This window comes from Callithrix jacchus, chromosome 10 (assembly GCF_049354715.1).
Source record: "Callithrix jacchus isolate 240 chromosome 10, calJac240_pri, whole genome shotgun sequence".
NCBI classification, from domain to species: domain Eukaryota; kingdom Metazoa; phylum Chordata; class Mammalia; order Primates; family Cebidae; genus Callithrix; species Callithrix jacchus.
In genome coordinates, this window is record NC_133511.1 from 117,123,720 (window position 1) to 117,141,757 (window position 18,038).

The window sequence follows — 18,038 nt, forward strand, 5'->3', positions numbered from 1 at the left end:
AACAAAAATCCCAATCACCAATAATTTTGCCACACAGAGATCACCACTAAAACATTCAAGCGTGGATAATATTTTAATGTGGTCGTGTAGTAGCCTTCATTCACTTGGAGTTGCCTTCATTCACTTCATTTATTCACTTCATTCATATTCATCATGAATGTCTTTCATGTCAGCAAAAATTTATCTTCAACATGACTTTTAGTAACTTTTAAGTATCCCCTCATATGGATGCACCAGAAGGTTTGTCCATTGTCCTATTGTTGGACATCTAGGTTGTTCTATTTTTTGCATGTTACAAACATTATGATATGTTATGATCCGAGAGCACTTTATTCACCACCCCTGAGATTCCCTAACATTACAGTGACGGTCCTGGCCTTTTTCTGGGATAGAGGGATTTACCTAATAGATGAGTTTGAAATGAGGACCTGGACCTTTCTCCTGGGAGCCAGACTGTTATCAGAGAGCATGTACTTGCTCAGAGATGCCTAGATGGGAGGCTTGTTCCCAGGCAGTTCAGTCTATCTGATTCTGGGTTCAGTTTTGTGCCTGTACATTTTACATGTAAGCTCTGGTCTATAATAGTTACCGCAGACCTTTTGATTCTTACATATTTATGTGTCCTCTTATATATATTTGTAGAAATTTCAGAATTGGGAGTTTTTTGGTCAAAGGTGAATATATTTTAGGTCTTTTTTTTTCTTTTTTGGAGATGGAGTTTCATTTTTGTTGTCCAGGCTGGAGTGCAATGGCGCTCTCAGCTCACTGCAACCTCCACCTCCTGGGTTCAAGCGATTCTCCTGCCTCAGCCTCTGAAGTAACTGGAATTACAGGCATGCACCACCACACCTGGCTAATTTTGTATTTTTGGTAGAGACAGGTTTTCACCGTGTTGGTCAGGCTGGTCTTGAACTTCTGACCTCAGATGATCCACCCACCTTGGTCTCCCAAAGTGCTGGTATTACAGGCATGAGCTACCACATGCGACCATTTTAGGTCTTTTGATACAAACTTTTATATTATCCTCCAGAAAGTTTGTACTAGTGTTGACTTCCACCAACAGAGATTAGAGTTATGTTTATCTTTGAAAGCTTAAATTTTTTCCAAGATCTATATCTATTTATCATATAAAACATATATTAAATTATATATAATCATATAAAATATATATTAAATTATGCATAATATATTGAATGTGTTAATTTACATTTTACATATATAAGTAATCTAAATATATATTTGAAATGTGAATTTAACCAAAGAAAATATTGGAAATGGAAGGAGAGAGTTAAAACATAGCATCATTTACCTAGTTCTGAACCATCTGGGAGTTTTATATGTTGAAATGTTTGGCCATTTCATGTATACATGTATGTACATACATGGGCATGTTTACATTAGGCAACTTGAAAAGGAGCACTTGGTATAATAAGAAAATATGAGATTTAAAAAATATATAATTTATAGAAATATGGAGTGCGTTATTTAATTAATCAAGAAATCAGAAAGATATCCAAAAATATCAGCTACTCTCTCTTTTCCCTCGCCTTAGGTTTAAATGGTAATTGGCAGTCATTGTGTTGAGAAGCTGGAAATTTTATTTTTATGAGTCATAGATGTTGAGACTCCAGTGAACTTTGCATTTTTATTTTACATAGTGGTTTTCCATGTTTTTATCAGGAATATGGTGGCATCACAGGCATTCACTTTTTGGCAAAGATTTGAAATGAAGTGGAAAAAATTTCACCCATCTTTTGGAGATGTTTGGTAGAAGCTGAACCCACCTCCTCCTTAGTACTGTGTGAAATTGGCTGTGATGTGCTCGTGGTTGAAGGGTATGTAGTCAGCAACCCCTGGAAATAAGCAGAGAGTAACACCAGGTGACTGTGGTGCATGTAACCACCTCCATCAGCCAAGGGATGCAGTGAGCTAGATGACGTGAACCCATTACATTTTTAAAGGAGTAACCTCATCCTGGAGATAAACAGGCAATTTGATTATGGAGAGAATGTGAAACTGAGATTTAGGAAGTTCTCGTTTCTACACTCTGGTCACCATTTCAAGGAGTATGTCTTTGGGTATACCCCGAAAGATGCACGAGCCTCTTTTTTTCTCACATTCAAGATTTTGTAAATAATATTTACTCTGAAGAGTCATTTTCAGAATTAGGAATAATGACCACTAGGTGCCTAATACAGTACCTGGCACAGAATAATTGTGCAACAAGTGGTGGTTACTGCTAACATGGCTCACTTAGGCCAAAATCAGGGCATTCAAGGGAGAACCTCATGCTCATTTTTGAAGATTTTTTAAGAAATAAGAAAGAGCAGTGGGTTGAGAATTTTTGGCTTTCAGGACATGAAAGATAGATGATGGCAATATCTGTTACCATTTACGTAGTTGGACAACAGAAAGAATGACAGTTTCAGGCCCAAATATTTTTTTCCTAAGAGGCCTTTATCATTCTTTCTCCCAGGGAAGAAAAGTAGTCGGTAGACATATATACACATATACATGAGGATATGCCTAAGTTCCTGGGGCAATTACTTCCTTTAAAAAAAAGTTCTGGGTGTTTAAAACAGTTTTAATTTTTGTGGGCACACAGCAGGTATATATATATTTATGGGGTATATGGGATATTTTGATACAGGTATTTCTTGAGATGAAGGTGATAGGAAAACTAATAATAATAATGATGAATAGTATTTTTGAACACATGCCATGCAAAAACATTGTACTCAATCATTCTTTCCAATCCTCACAATAACCCAAGTAATGATTAATGCAATTTCCATTTTAAAGCTGTGGAGAGTGGCTCAGAGATTTACTACTAATGTAATGCAGCTGTTAAATAAGGGCAGGAGCTTCTAACCAAGTCCTCTAAGACTCCAAGGTCTTTATTATATGCTTTGCTGCGATCCCACAAATTCTGACTGGCAAGATTTTGTTAAATACATGATAGACTTAAAAAAAACCTCCCCCTACTGTAATATTAGATAATGAAATGTCTTTACCAACCTATGACATTGGCTCTACTGTGACTTTATTTGGCTTTACATGTCTCTGCATGGTGACAGTTAACCATCAGGTTAACTAGGTAACATCATGCTTAGACAAAAGCCATATGCTAATGCTCTTTAAATTTGAGAATATTTTAACATGTGTGCAAAAGCTTTAACAAATGTTAAGGTTTTGCTGTTTTATTCTTCCCACTTTCTCCTAATTTTTTCAGGGTAAACATGCAGCAATATGCACATGTAGGCATTCTTCTCTTTGGAATTTTTTTTTTTTTTAAAAGAAGGCGAAGCATGAATTTTGAGTGAAACTATTGCAGAAAGTAAGTTTGTCCTAAAGTTTGGAAACCTGGGTTTAATCATCCACTTTTACATTCTAGATGCATGCCTTGTACAAGTCCCTTCAATGTCTCTAAGACTTACTTTCCTTCTCCGTAAAAAGTATTACCACTGCCTACAGAATTAATCTCTTTATCTAATGATTATATATATACATACAAAATATATATGTGTATACATATATAAGCAATCACTGTCTATAGAATTATTGTATATACACATGATCTCATAATTATTAATTGATTGAATGAATGAATAAATCAAATGAAAAATATAATTAAGGAATGTAGCCTTCAATCTGTGGAAGATAATGCCTATGCCTTTTCTTCCCTCACCTTCATTCAAAGGTGTTACGCCGCTAAGGAACTGCCAGTATGTCTTGTGATTAACATTTTCAGCGATATTGTTGATAGAAGAGACAACAAGGCCCCAAGATGTCATTGTGGTTTCAAATCTAAAAAAAAAATTATATATGATTAATATCTCACTTTAGGTCAGGGAACATGGGGTAAGATGAAGGGATAGAGGCATTCAATTAATTAGTTATAACTATTAATTTTTTTAGAGACAAGGTGTCACTTTGTTACGCAGGCTAGTGGTGAGATCACAGCTCATGGCAGCCTTGAAATCCTGGGCTCAAACAATCCTGCCGTCAGGATAGAGACATTTTAAATGCTTCAGATAAATGCTTCAGACATTTTAAATGATCATTCTCTTTTGAGTTCGATTTTATATGATCATTTTATCAGATAAAATCATGTTCAAAAGAGAAAATGCTTTAACCAGTCTACTGCTAATGGGCATTTAGGTTGATTCCATGTCTTTGCTATTGTGAATTGTGCTGCAGTGAACATGGATGGAGGTCATTATGCTTAGCAAACTAAGACAGGAACAGAAAACCAAATACCACAGGTTCTTACTTATAAGTGGGAGCAAAATGATGAGAACACATGGACACGTAGAGGGGAACAACATACACTGGGACCTGTCAGAGGGCACAGGTTGGGAGGAGGGAGAGGATCAGGAGAAATAACTAATAGGTAGTAGAATTAATATCTGGGTGATGAAATAATCTGTACAACAAACTCCCATGATACAGTTTACCTGTGTAACAAACCTGCACATGTACCCCAAACTTAAAATAAAAGTTAAGTTAAAAAAAAAAAAGAGAATATGGGCCGGGTGTGGTGGATGATGCCTGTAATCCCAGCACTTTGTGAGGCTGAGGAGGACAGATTGCTTGAGCCCAGGAGCTTGAGACCAGCCTTGGCAATGTGGTGAAACCCTCTCTCTAACAAAAATACAAAAATTAGCCAGCCTCATAACCTGATCTCAAAATAAATAAATAAATAAACAAATAAAGCAAACATGTGAATGACTAATGAATATGAAATTACTTCACTTAGCTTGAAATGAAAATGAATGGGTTTTGAAAACACGTATTAATAAGGAAATTTAAAAAATGTAAATTCCCTCTAATGGATAAAAAATTAGATGAGTGATTGAATGAATATCCAAGACTAAATATTTAGAAGCCATGAAAATATTGTCAAAAATTTTCAGTAACACAGGAAACGACTTGTGCAATAATGTTAAGTGAAAGTATGAGATACAAATTTTACATGAATTATCTGTCCCATGTATATGCTGGATCACACCTATGTGTAATATGCACAGAAAATAATACCTACAAAAGTTATAAAAATATTACAGTTGTGATATTGTGGGTGGACTGTAGATGATTTTTTTATTAATGCTTTTTCCCTCAAAATTTCTGCTATGTGTATTTGTTACATTTATAATCAGAAAAAGAAAAATCAGGTAAAATTAAAGCTAAGCTCAGAGAAATAAAGTACAGTACATTCAGAGGGTTTTAAAATCAAATATTTTGGGGCCAGGCATGGTGGCTCATGCCATTAATCCCAGCACTTTGGGAGGGTGAGGTGGGTGGATCACCTGAGTTCAGGAGTTTGAGACCAGCCTGACCAACATGCTTAAACCCGTCTCCACTAAAAATACAAAAATTAGCAGGGTGTGGTTGTGCGTGCCTGTAATCCCAGCTACTCAAGAGGCTGAGGCAAGAGAATTGCTTGAACCCAGGAGGAGGAGGTTGCAGTGAGCTGAGATTACACCATTACACTCCAGCCTGGGTGCTCGCAAAAAAAAAAAAAAAAAAAAAAAAAAAAAAAGAATAATTTTGAAGTGCAATTTTTATCCTGACCTGTCTGTGGAAGTTGGGGAAGTTATGGAGTCATGCAGTAGGCAGCAGACACAATGTGCTCAACAGAACTGGGTGGAATAGATCCCCACGTGGTATCACTCAGTTGTCAATTCCTTAGCCTTTGTCAGTATACTTTCTTGATGTCTCCCTGAAGAATTTGGACCATATCATCTTTTCTTTGAAAATACCTCCGTTTTTCCTTTCTATGACTTGGCACTTTTCTTTTTCTCCTCTTACGGCTTAGACTTCTCCATGTTTCTTTACTGCGTCCTCTATTTGCAAACTATAAACATTCCCTAAAATTGAATTTTCTTCTCTGTGATTCATTTTGGTATCTTCCCCAACCCTGATAGGGTATCAGATTCAGTCCAGTCTGGGTTCAGCTCTCTATTAGTTGCATATTATGTGATCTTAGGAATATCACTAACATCTTGGACCTAAGGGTTCTATCTGTAAAATGAGAATAACTAAATCTGTCTTATGGTTTCGTTGGGTTTATGTATCTGCTACCTACTGCACGGGTTCTTGCCTTTGGTCATCACCTCTAAGAGATGACTGTCCAATTTTTTTTGCCTGTCCTGACCTCTTTTCCTAGTATTCTTCTGTACCTCCAAAAGCCTTTTTTCTCCTTCCTTCCTTCCTTCTTTCTTTCGTTGTTTCTTTCTTTTTTGGAGATAGAGTCTTGCTCTGTCCCCAGACTGGAGTGCAGTGGCACAATCTCAGCTCACTGCAACCTCTGCCTTCCAGGCTCAAGCAGGTCTCCTGTCTTAGCCTCCTGGGTCACTGGGACCACAGGCATGCTCCACCATGCCTGGCTAATTTTTCTATTTTCAGTAGAGATGGGGTTTTGCCATGTTGCCCAGACTGGTCTCGAACTCCTAACTTCAAGTGATCTGCCTGCCTTGGCCTCCCAAAGTGCTGTAATTACAGGCGTGAGCCACTGTGCCTGGCCTGTACCTCCAAAAACCTTCTAATGTTCCTATTTCAAATGCCCACCATAAAACATATCTAAGGAATTTAATCCCTTTCTTTGAAAGATATTCTTTCTTCTTGACACTTTTATCCATAATTTTGAAGCTTCTTTCTCTTGATCTCTATGTCGTGTCACTCATAGAGGCTTAATGTGGGTCCGTGTATCCCAGAGGAAGTCATCATCACTTCACAGCTCCATTATTTCAGTCATGTCCTACTTTTTAGCCTTGTCTCCTATTATCGCGACCCAAACAACATTTTACAATGTGGATTTTATTACTCAAAAACTTGCAAAACAAAGTTCAGTCTCCTTAGCCTGATATTGCAAGACTTTTACACTGTCACCCAACCTGGTGTGTCCACCTGGCTTACTCACTGGCCCCAGATTCCTTGCTCAGTCTTAACGCAAATATTTGTTCTAGCCATTTCTTTTCCTGTACATACCTCTTCCCACATCTTTCTAAATAATACCTATTCTTTGTGGTTCAAAGGTACAAAGTCTCTTTTTACTGTTCTACTCTGCAATAGACTTTCGAATCTCCTCTGATTTTTCGTTTTTAAAACTTCATTGTGCATTGACTTGTATGATTTGAGTTTTCATGAGAGCTTTACCTATTTATTAGATTGTAACTTGCTCAAGGGGCTATTAAATAAAAATCTGTTATCAAAAGGAAAAAAGTTAAGAAAACAGAGGATGAGAAAGAAAATGAGAGTTCAGATTAGACCTGGAGAGAATGATGAGTGACACTTGTAACACTCACTTGAACATAGGATTTTTGCGCTGTGCTTCTTCTAGGACAGTCAGTAACACTGAACCACTTTTCACACTAACGTCAATGGTCTCATTGAACAGCAGCTCAACGCCCCTCAGCTGGTTGTTTATGGTGTATTTGACAGTGATGTTAGATGTGGAGGTGGGGCCAGGGCCAGGAGGGCTGGGTAGAGTTGGTTGTACCTCATGATCTGTGAAGGACAAAGAGGCCACATTTGTCAAAGATTATGGGGTTTGTATTATAGGTGCAAAATCTCTGTTATTGGCAACTCATCCCAGAAAACATTTCAAGAAAGCAGTGAGTTTCATACCATTTAACCAAGTAATTGGACAACTAGTGTAGAATTCTGGCAAAAACTCCATGGCCACTTTATTAAGGTTGGGACATCACTGGGAAGCAGCCTAAGGGGTTAAGTGAATGTGGTCATGTTTGGAAGGATTGGGATCAGTTTGCTTGATTTTGGTCTCCACATTCTGCGTTGAGATAGACAAGAAACTTATTAATCTCTTCTTGTCTTAGGAAGTTCATGCAATGCAAGAGAAATGATATTTTATGTTAGCATTAAGAAAAAAGGGAGGTTGAGGAATTGATACCAAACACTAGTAATTTCTGGAATGATAAGTTTTTATGTAAGACCTCCACTTTCTAAATGTATATTTCTGTAATGTTTGAATTTTAAATATTGTTCAATTTTATGCATAATTGGATAAAATAAAGGTAGTTTTAATTAAAAAGTGGCATGCTAGGTTTCCACTCCGTCTCATCCATGTGTCATGTGCATCAAGTGTTCACATTTAGATCTTTAATTCTCAACTTATATATGAATTCAGTTCTTCTCTGAAGCCTCCTAAACAAAATCAACAACGGGTCACTATTTTTCTTTTTTGCATTTGCACCTTGTGTGGCTTTAACTTCTATTTAATACTAATTTGATTGTCCCAAATGTTGTAGTTTTTGTTTACACATCTGTCTTCTGACTTTGTGAAAGGCAGATATGATAAGATATGCATAGTGTTTGATGGTACGTTTGTCAAATGAATAAATGAAGCTATATGTTATTTGATTGTTGGGACCACAGACCTTCTCCTACCTCTAGTATCCCACAAGATGCTCTGCACATAGTAGGTACTGTGTAAATATATGTTGAATGCAATAGATATGGGGCTGAGTTCTGAGTGCAGGAAGGTATATCTGTGTGCTGGCACACACTCTTTAGGACTGGAAGTCAGATGTGCTCTGCTCACATGGGAATAATGGACATTACAAGCCTACATGCCACTTAACATTGATCCATATGTCATTCCTGGCATAAGTTGCGGCTTTATAACATAAGGAGAGGTGGATGTCTTACCAGGGCTACAAGTGACCTGGGGCACATCTAGGTATGTCTTGCCTTTCAGGGAAGGGAGGATTTGAGCAATGGACATGGGGTTGTGGAATTTCCCCTGTTTAATCTCATGGAGTATCATATCCATAGTCTTCTTGCAGTTCCATTCCTTTGTAGGTGGCTCAGGTGTTACAGAGAGAGCCTGGAACAGGAAGAGAGAGAGAAAGAGAGAGAGAGAGAGAGAGAGAGAGAGAGAGAGGAATTAGGCATAGCTGAGAGTTGGCTCTTACATGTCTTAAGAGATAAACTTGATCACTCATCATTGTGATCTCCTAGTCATCCAGAATGCAAAGCCAATGCTATGTAAGTTTTGGAACACAATGCTATGTCCCCACCACTTAGCAGAGTCTCTGTCACACAGCAGACACAGAACAAATATCTGTGCAGTGATTAGATGCAGGGAACACCACTAGGCAGTCATATTTACCAATGATTCTTGAATGTAGAGTGAGGGTGAGAGCTGGGCTCCAGAGGGAGCTTTAGTTTAGGACAAGCTGGGCTCTAGAGGGAGCGTTAGCCTAGGACAATCTAGCCACATAAATGGAGTAGACCCCTTGTTTTATGCTGTCATGCACCCTCTTTGGTGGACTTTTCCCTCACTTTGTGCTTGTGTTAAGACTGTCAGTCAGAGGCTCCACAACCCTGGCTCAGGATGGACTCATGACCTGGGCTGGGCTGATGGTGGTGCCCATCCCCTTGATGACAGTGATTGGTGGACACTTGTACTAATTAGAGTTGTTCCCTGACATACAGACATTGGGAGACCAAAAGAATTTTTTTTCCCCGCTGAGGTTATTCAAGTAAGACCAAGCAAGTACACACTAAGCTGCTAGTGACCATCTTTCTCAGCCACTTTGAAGAAGAAGCCCTGTAGCAGGAAAGAATGAGGAAAATCAGGGCTGGACAATGAAAAAAGAATGGCCACTGATATCATGATTTGAGCCCTTTATTCTGATTATTCCTGAAACCACCTAGTTCAGCCCTAGACTTCCCAGTGTATGTGAGTAGTAAATCCTCATTTTTTTTTTTCTTGAGCTAAAAGGATTTGGGTTTCTGTTACTTGCAAAATGGGTCTTGATTAACACATCAAGTGATTCACCTATTTTGCTGAGTTACATATTGCACGAACAAAATGGAAATAATAATTTCTGCCTATTCTTATGGGAGTCATTTGAGGTTAAGGGGCTAACGTATAAAAGCATTTCGTGATGTGTGATATGGAATTTGTCATTATCACCTCCCTTCCTTTACAGTGCTGATGATGGCCACCAGGGCATGTTAATGGGCTGAGATTGTTGATGACTGGTTCACCTGAAGCTTGGAATAGGTCATGGGAGAAGGGAGAGAGGAGTCAGAAATGGATGTCTCAGCTGGGGTCAGTATGCACATTTGGGCATTTGTGACAGGCACGACCATCACTGTTAACCTCGGCATCCATGAACCATGGCTCTGGACAGAGGCCGCTTTACAAGGCAGTTTGCTCTAATGGCCATCAGGTGGGTGCTCCTCTGCAAAGCATCTTGTCCACCTGTCATATGCATCTACCAAATTTCACTAAGCAAGAACATCATTAATAACTTTCCATCAAGAAGTTCATCAGATCTCTTTTCTTTTTTTTTTTTTTGTTACTGAGACAGAGTCTCGCTGCAACTCACAGGCTGGAATGCAATGGTGTGACCTTGGCTCACTGAAACCTCTGTCTCCCGGGTTCAACTGATTCTCCTGCCTCAGCCTCTCGAGCAGCTGGGATCATAGGTGCATGCCACCATGCCTGGCGAATTTTTGCATTTTTAGTAGAGATGGGGTTTCACCATGTTGGCGAGGCTTGTCTTAAACTCCTGACCTCAAGTGATCTGCCTGCCTCGGCCTCCCAAAGTGCTGGGATTACAGGTGTGAGCCACCACACCCGGCCTATCAGATCCCTTTTCAAGATAAGCGCCTATCAGAGGAATCTTGAAAGCCATAGGATATTCATGGAAGAGAGAAGGGAAATTCTAGAGCAGAGGAAATGCCTCATGAGCATCTTTGGGTAGGGTTGAATGTGGTCTGGGCCACTGGAAGGGCACTGACTTCTTGGAGGAAGGTGAACAAAGACTGAAAATGAGGTTTGCTAGCATCACTGTTGTGCTGAGACAGATGGCAAACAATGGTTAAGCATGACATTATGCATGAGATTTTTTGTTTTGTTTTGCTTCGTTTTTGCAGACCACATTTTATTTAGCCTAATTGCAACCTTGCTATTGGGGAAGATAAAATTTGGGGAACTTCAAAAATTTGTCTGAGATGGTGGCAGGTCTGGGAGTCAAACCTAAATTGTGATAGCTCCAGAGCCCTTTGATTTTTCTATATCAGAATGTTTTAGATTAAGAAAAGATTAGGCCGGGCGCGATGGCTCAAGCCTGTAATCCCAGCACTTTGGGAGGCCGAGGCGGGTGGATCACGAGGTCAACAGATCGAGACCATCCTGGTCAACATGGTGAAACCCCATCTCTACTAAAATTACAAAAAATTAGCTGGGCACAGTGGCGCATGCCTGTAATCCCAGCTGCTCGGGAGGCTGAGGCAGGAGAATTGCCTGAACCCAGGAGGTGGAGGTTGCGGTGAGCCGAGATCGCGCCATTGCACTCCAGCCTGGGTAACAAGAGCGAAACTCCGTCTCAAAAAAAAAGAAAAGAAAAGAAAAGATTTTATATTAGACACCTATTGATTCCAGATTTCAGGATGCCTAAGTAAACTCCAGATAGAGATGGTAAAAAGGGTAGGGAGAGATTATGTATTCTGACTAGAAATCCACGTGGCCTGTGGTATTTGGATACAGATATGGTCCTGCCTTCTGATAAAAAAAGCTTTAATTCCCAGGTACGGCTTATCAGAGTGTACTCAGCAGGTGATAAAATCCAAACAGAATTCACAAACCAAGTTAGCAAAAGTAAACATTTCTCTGTCTGGTGCTAAATTGAAGCAAGGTTACTTTTAGTGAGTCACACATTTAAAAAAATCCCGAAACCATCTTTTCAATCTCTTCCAGACTGCCTTTTTCCTTCCAAAAAGCTTCTAGATTAGAGCACTGGGAATGCTCTTGTAAAATTCAGCCATGGAAAACACAGCGTTTTGTTCTATGACAAAGTCTCCTTGACCGTGACATAGAAGTGAACTTTGTTTTTTATTAGTCACTTCGTACATGGTCCATTGACATGGAAATTTTGTTTTTGCTCTTACGTTTAACAAGAATCAATTCTTAGGCTATTTATATCCTTTTCTAATGTTTAATGTATGAAATCTCAATACCAGTCTCTATTGTTTTACCCAGGAGACAATTTATTTCTAGTAGTCCAGGACCATGTTAGGTTTGGAGCTGGTGTCATCACTCCATGATTCTTCCTTTCCTGGGCTTTCTGAGGTGAAGAGTCCCTGGTCCTATTAATTCCCATAGGAATTAATTTTGAGACATTGGAGCTCAAACTTCTTAGTTGGGGTTAGAGGATTCAGCCACAGATGGTTGCTAGTTTTTGATTCTAGTTGGTCATTTTTGCCCACTATTATTGGTTTATCTGTCTTCTGTGGAAGAAGCTGCCCTAATCAACTAGGGTAGAGTGGGTTGTTGGATTTAGAACTATTAATACCAAGCACATCTTGCAGAATCCAAGCCTGGGAATACATGCTAGGAAAGCATAGAATTAAGTAAGGACTTGGCTGCCAGATATGTCTGCTTTACCATTTACTGTGAGTTTTTCGGAGGTTTAGTCAACTTTAGGTTATTGTCCTTAATCATTTTGAGTATAAACTTAACGATTTTTGGATCAAGGTAAAGTACTGAAAAAGAACACTTGGCTGGTAAGATTGCATTAGAAAATTCTCTATTTTTTGAGGGCCTACTTTAATATTCTTATTATTTGTACATCAAAATTGCAATAGTCTGTAACTGTTACAAATAAATTGATCATTGTTAATAATAAATCAACATATTTCTTGATTTATTTGTTTCATTTTTTTTCCCCAAGGAAGAGAAATGTGTTTATATAGATTTGCTTTCACACTTTACATGGAGTTAGGAAGGAATTAACACTTACCTGCATTTTACCAGTAGAGAAATTGAGGCCCAGGCACCACAAAGAATATATCTCAGGTCATACTAGCTGGACTTTCACAGAGATGTTACTAGAAGCATGTGGCCTCTTGAGTGTGCAATCCAGGCTTATTGGCAGGAACCCAACCAAGAGCATCCAGCATGTGTTTACCTGCATGGCGAGGCCAGTACTGTAGATGCCTCCAATGATGCCATTATCTTTGATCCTCATGCTGATATTCTCCACAATATCCTTTAGTACCTGACCAAACAGGGCTCTGTAACCTTCCTCTGAACCTACAGGGATCTTGTTGTACATGCAGGTCAGAGCCAGGGTTGCCATTGCTCCTGTGTCTGTGAATGACAGAGGGGATAAGATCACCATAGTCACCACCGCAATGTGAACAGCTAACATTTATTGTGTGCTTATTGTGTTCTGGTTCTATGATTTTATTTGCTCCTTAGAACAACCTGTGAAATAATACCTGTAATTGCCTCCCTTTAAGAGACAAAGAAATGGAGGCTCATAAAAATTAAGTAACTGCCCAAGGCCACATAGTCAGTAAGTACAGGGCCAGGATCTTAACCCAGAACTATACAACTCAACATCTCATGCTTATAATTAATGTAGACTGGCAGTATGTTCAGTCACACTGCTCTTGTGCCAGAAAAGACAGACGCAGTCTCTTCTCTAAACTGTAGCATTTGTTGTTTATATGGCTGTTACAGTCTTGGGGCTCTCTTTTATTTTTATGTTTTGTTACTGTGCTCTTAGATGTGAACTCTTAGATGGTGCGAGCTTTGCATCCACCAAAGCATGCCACAAAGGGACTTTTTCTTGTTTGCATGCAATAAACACGTGGAACCAATGAGCAAGTTCTGGGATGACAAGACTAGAATAAATAAAAGACTTGCCAGTTATCATCGTTTATTTCATTGATCCCCCCTCCTCACCTTAATCTCCATTTGAAAGTTGCAGAACTTCCTTAAGGGTGATAGTGTTATTGACAACCAGAAGCAAATAAGTCCGAACTCTTGGAGGCAGAGATGCCCCAGAAATGTGTGAGGTCCCAAAAGTGAAAGGGACCAGCTTGTTCTTGACCCTCAGGGAGGATCCTAGAGCAATGAAACTGAAACTGTTTGTCTGACAGAAACTGAAACAAGAGGGGTTGCTGATGGGGCATGCGTCAGGGAGTGAAAATCTGAGATAATACTACTTACTGCTTGGAGAGTTGGCAGAGGAGAAAAGGTGCCCATGAATGCGGGCTGTGACAGTGGCCCCCACAGAGAAGGGTCATTATCCATAGAAGGGGACAGAAGGAGGACATGACGTTGTAGAGGAAAAGGCTCCCATTTACAAACAGCCATGTGCTTGCAGAACAAAGCTGCAGGGTGGTCCCTGGGTTTCCATGAAGGGAAACATTATGAGTTAGGGTTCCGAGAGTAGCTGTTTCATAAAGAGAGGTTATTTGGCTGTAGTGAGGAGAGATATTGAGAAGAATGGAGTGTGGGAGCATAGGTAGTGATTAAAGAGAGGATGCAGGGGAGAAGTGAAGCAAGACATTAATATTTATTTTGGGAAGAGCTCTGACTTGAATGACAGGACTATTGTTCCCAGTGGAGTTTCTGTAGTTGCTAGACATATCACGCGTTTTATTCGTTTCTAAATGCTGCTATCTCCTCTTCCTTCATGTGCTCCTCAATTCACATCCAACAGACATCTGGTAAGTATCTCCCATCCACAGGCATGTTCACAGTCCTTAGCTCCTCCTCCATGGAAAGCTCTCCTTTCCCACTTCCCTGCCAGCTCCACCATTCAGTGCACAATGCCTCTGATGTTCCCAGTTCAGGGCAGTGGCGATCTACTCACCTACATTGAAGGGAGAGGAATTGGCCAGCAGGGTCTTGGCAAAGCGGACAGCTATTGGTAGGGTTGCCTCAGAGTTCTTCTGGCACAGTGCCAAGATCGCTAGACTGGCCCCATAGAAGGCTGATGCTTCAGTGTTGGGGCCTCAGAAGGGGACAGAGAAGCTTCATCAGACTCACGTTCACCATGATGAGGACATTTGCAAAGAAGGAAAAGCCAAGCCTTTAAAATGGAAATTGCTAGAAAACCTGCCCCCAAAGAGATACAGCACAGGCAAAGAGCAACTTCAGTGTTTTTCAAAAGAATGTCATTAGGCATCTGTAAAGAATGAAAGAGACGACTCTGTGTCTTTAGACAGGTGATGGCTCGATAAGCTTGTGCCCTTGGGGTCATGGCCATTTCTAGTTCATTTTGATTGGAAATGAATCTCTCCCTTTTGTGATTATCAGAAGGACCAGAGTGAAGGATACATTGTGTCTCTTCCCTGACTTTTCTTTCTCTCCACCCGCACCCTTTTCCTTTCTGGATTTAAAATTCTTAGGAAAAACCATGTGCCTGATTCTCTTCTTCCTTCCAGTGAGGTCTTACTGGAAGGTGCCCAGTTCTCCATTTGTCTTTGTAGGATGGATACTTTATCCCCAGGGTCTCGGCAGGAGGAGGTGAGGGCCATGATGGTGAGGCCGAGCTGCCCGATGGTTAGATCTGCATAGAAGAGAACAGAACAGTTAGACAGAGACATTCTCAGGGGACAGCTCTCCAGGAACCAGGGGTGAGGTTTCTGCTTTTTATCCAGAGCATTTTGACTTTTTAATAATGAGCAGTTTTTTTTTATCTTTCCAAAGAAAAAAATATGGGAGAATATGTAAAGGAATATTTAATCTAGCAGCCTTTGTGTAACTTGACTCTAGTATTTGGTATTTGAGAATCCCTGATATTTGATTAGAAAAGCAGCAAGAACACTCATTTAGATTTATATACAGAAATTTACATTTATGAAATAATTAAAACTTTATTATCTAACTGGGGCCTCCAGGCAACTCTTGGGAGATAGGTAGAACAGAGATTTTATTATTATCATTGCTGTTAGTATGTTAGTAGTAGTAGCATTATTGTTAGAATCATCTGGAAGGTGAGGCTGAGCAGTATCTGGTGACTCGTCTCAGATCCCAGAGTTAGGAAGTGGCAGAGCCAGAACCGGAAGGCTGCTTTTTTTTTTTTTTAAAAGATGGAGTCTCCCTCTGTCACCAGGCATGATCTTGGTTGGCTCGCTGCAACTTTTGCCTCCCAGGTTCAAGTGATTCTCCTGCCTCAGCCTCCCAAGTAGCTGGGACTACAGGCACACGCCACCATGCCCTGCTAATTTTTGTATTTTCAGTAGAGATGGAGTTTCACCATGTTGGCCAGGATGGTCTCAATCTCTTGACCTTGTGATCCGCCTGCCTTGGCAAGGCTGCTCTTTTGGGGTCTATTCCAGAGCTTGCTCTGATTGACTGCCCTCCTTCATGAATGCTCTAACTTCACATGTGTTTTTTTCCAGGTATCTTCCAGGTATGTAGGGAAAGGTGTTTGGATAGTTTATGTACAATCAGAGGCAGCATTGGGGGCGGGGGTGGGAAGGACGCTGAGTTGGGATCTGGAGGTGGTGAGTGACGTGCAAGATTCAGGGAGAGCACGAGCAGCTGGATGTCTCACCGTCGGCGTTGCTGGACATGAGCTGGTAAGTCAGGAGCTTCTGGGCTTTCAAGCTGTAGGCTCCGACTAGATTCATGGCAATCAGGATGCTGGGGTTTGGGTAGGCTGATGAAGTCACCGAGCTCTCCATGAGGACTTGTATGCCATTGACCAACTGCTCCTGTGCTGAGGGAACGTCTGAGAAGAGAAAAGCCATTTAGTCACCTCCTAATCCTCATCCCTTCTCAAAAACACGATTCCTGTGTCTTTGATGCCTTTTAGGAGAATAGTTGGTTAGCACTGGTATCCTGGTGTCTAAAGAGAAATGGAGAAAATGGTGAGATTTTACTTTTGAGGACAATTAGTCTCTACATCTTCCCAAATAACCCATATCCTTAAGAAAGCAAATTTTAAATTTAGTAACTTAAAGCAATATGACTCACGACATTTCTCATAATTTCTATCACTTTCATAAGAATCACTGATTTCCTTGCATTCATTTTTTCCTCACTTTTTCATGAAGTATAGTAAAGGTTTGGGATATAATTTATCCTCAGTGAGTTCCAAAATCTCTCACTAGTATGCAGTGGTGTCGGGTCATAGTAGCCACTGAGTGTCTGTCTTTGTACCATCAACCATCATTCCTGCAGTAGTACTTCCATCTCTTTTATTTTTATTTATTTATATTTTGAGATAGGGTGTTGCTGTGTCATCTAGGCTGGAGTGCAGTAGTGGGATCATAGCTAACTGTAGCCTCGACCTCCTGGGCTCAAGCGATTCTCCTACCTCAGCTTTTTGAGTAGCTGGGACCACAGGTGCATGCCACTATGTCCAGCTAATTTTTTTTTTTTTTTGAGACAGAGTCGTGCCCTGTCACCCAGCCTGGAGTGCAGTGGTGTGATCTTGGCTTTCTGCAGTTCAAGCAATTCTCCTGCCTCAGCCTTCCGAGTAGCTGGGATTACAGGCACATGCCACCACGCCTGGCTAATTTTTGTATTCTTGGTAGAGACAGGATTTCACCATGTTGGCCAGGCTGGTCTCAAATTCTTGATCTCATGATCCACCTGCCTCGGCCTTCCAAAATGCTGGGATTGCAGGCGTGAGCCACTGTGACCAGTCCATTAAAACCAGCTAATTAAAAATTTTTTTCTTTGTTTTGTAGAGATGGAGTCTTGCCATTTTTCCCAGACTGGTCTTGAACTCATGGGCTCAAGCAGGCCTCCCACCTGAGTCTACCAAAGTGATGGGATTATAGGTGTGAGCCACTGCACCTGGCCCCATGTCTCTGCTATTTTCAACCACTTTCTCATCAGCAGAGCTTAGCGTCAGAGGTCACAGCCCCTCCCCAGTACAACTGCTTTGCTGACCTCCTTGGAAAAAACATCATACTCACAGCATGAACTCCGGGTCTGGGTACTTGTCCCAGCCACAGCCCAGAGAAGGCTCAGGAGGTACAGGGCAAACCAGGCCATCTCACTCTCCCATCCACGTCTCTCATCCACAGGTACCGTGATTTGCAAGTGGAATATTTCTTTACCTTCTCTTATATGTGCTTCCCTTTGTTAAATAATCTCCCCCAACCCAGCCACTCCTAAGTACCTCTGTGCTGATCACTCCTTTCCTGATACAAGTAAGCAAATTTTCATTTGCTTATCTAAGTTTACCTACTATAGACCCTCCAAAGTGTTTGAAGGTGACTTCTAAGTTACACAGTCATGTGAGAAGAAA

General features: G+C 40.5%; 1 protein-coding gene across 1 annotated transcript; it reads right to left on the reverse strand.

Moving 5' to 3' along the window:
* Positions 1-1,553: 1,553 nt before the first annotated feature.
* On the reverse strand, positions 1,554-17,828 carry CBLIF (cobalamin binding intrinsic factor). The gene is made up of 9 exons (XM_054240938.2): positions 17,704-17,828; positions 16,332-16,508; positions 15,228-15,341; positions 14,643-14,783; positions 12,945-13,126; positions 8,671-8,848; positions 7,308-7,509; positions 3,689-3,807; positions 1,554-1,853 (listed from the first exon to the last, which is right to left on the reverse strand). The coding sequence occupies exons 1-9, from the start codon at positions 17,780-17,782 to the stop codon at positions 1,792-1,794; spliced, it is 1,254 nt and encodes a 417-aa protein (XP_054096913.1). The 5' UTR covers positions 17,783-17,828; the 3' UTR covers positions 1,554-1,791.
* Between the last annotated feature and the right edge of the window lie 210 nt (positions 17,829-18,038).

Coding starts and splice junctions, on each gene's coding strand:
- CBLIF (XM_054240938.2), bottom strand. CDS start 17,782: ATGGCCTGGTTTGCCCTGTACCTCCTGAGCCTTCTCTGGGCTGTGGCT. Junction 13,127..14,642: donor TTCCTCTCCCTTCAATGTAG/GTGAGTAGATCG, acceptor TGTCATTCACAG/ACACAGGAGCAATGGCAACC. Junction 7,510..8,670: donor CCAGGTCACTTGTAGCCCTG/GTAAGACATCCA, acceptor TGTCCTTCACAG/ATCATGAGGTACAACCAACT.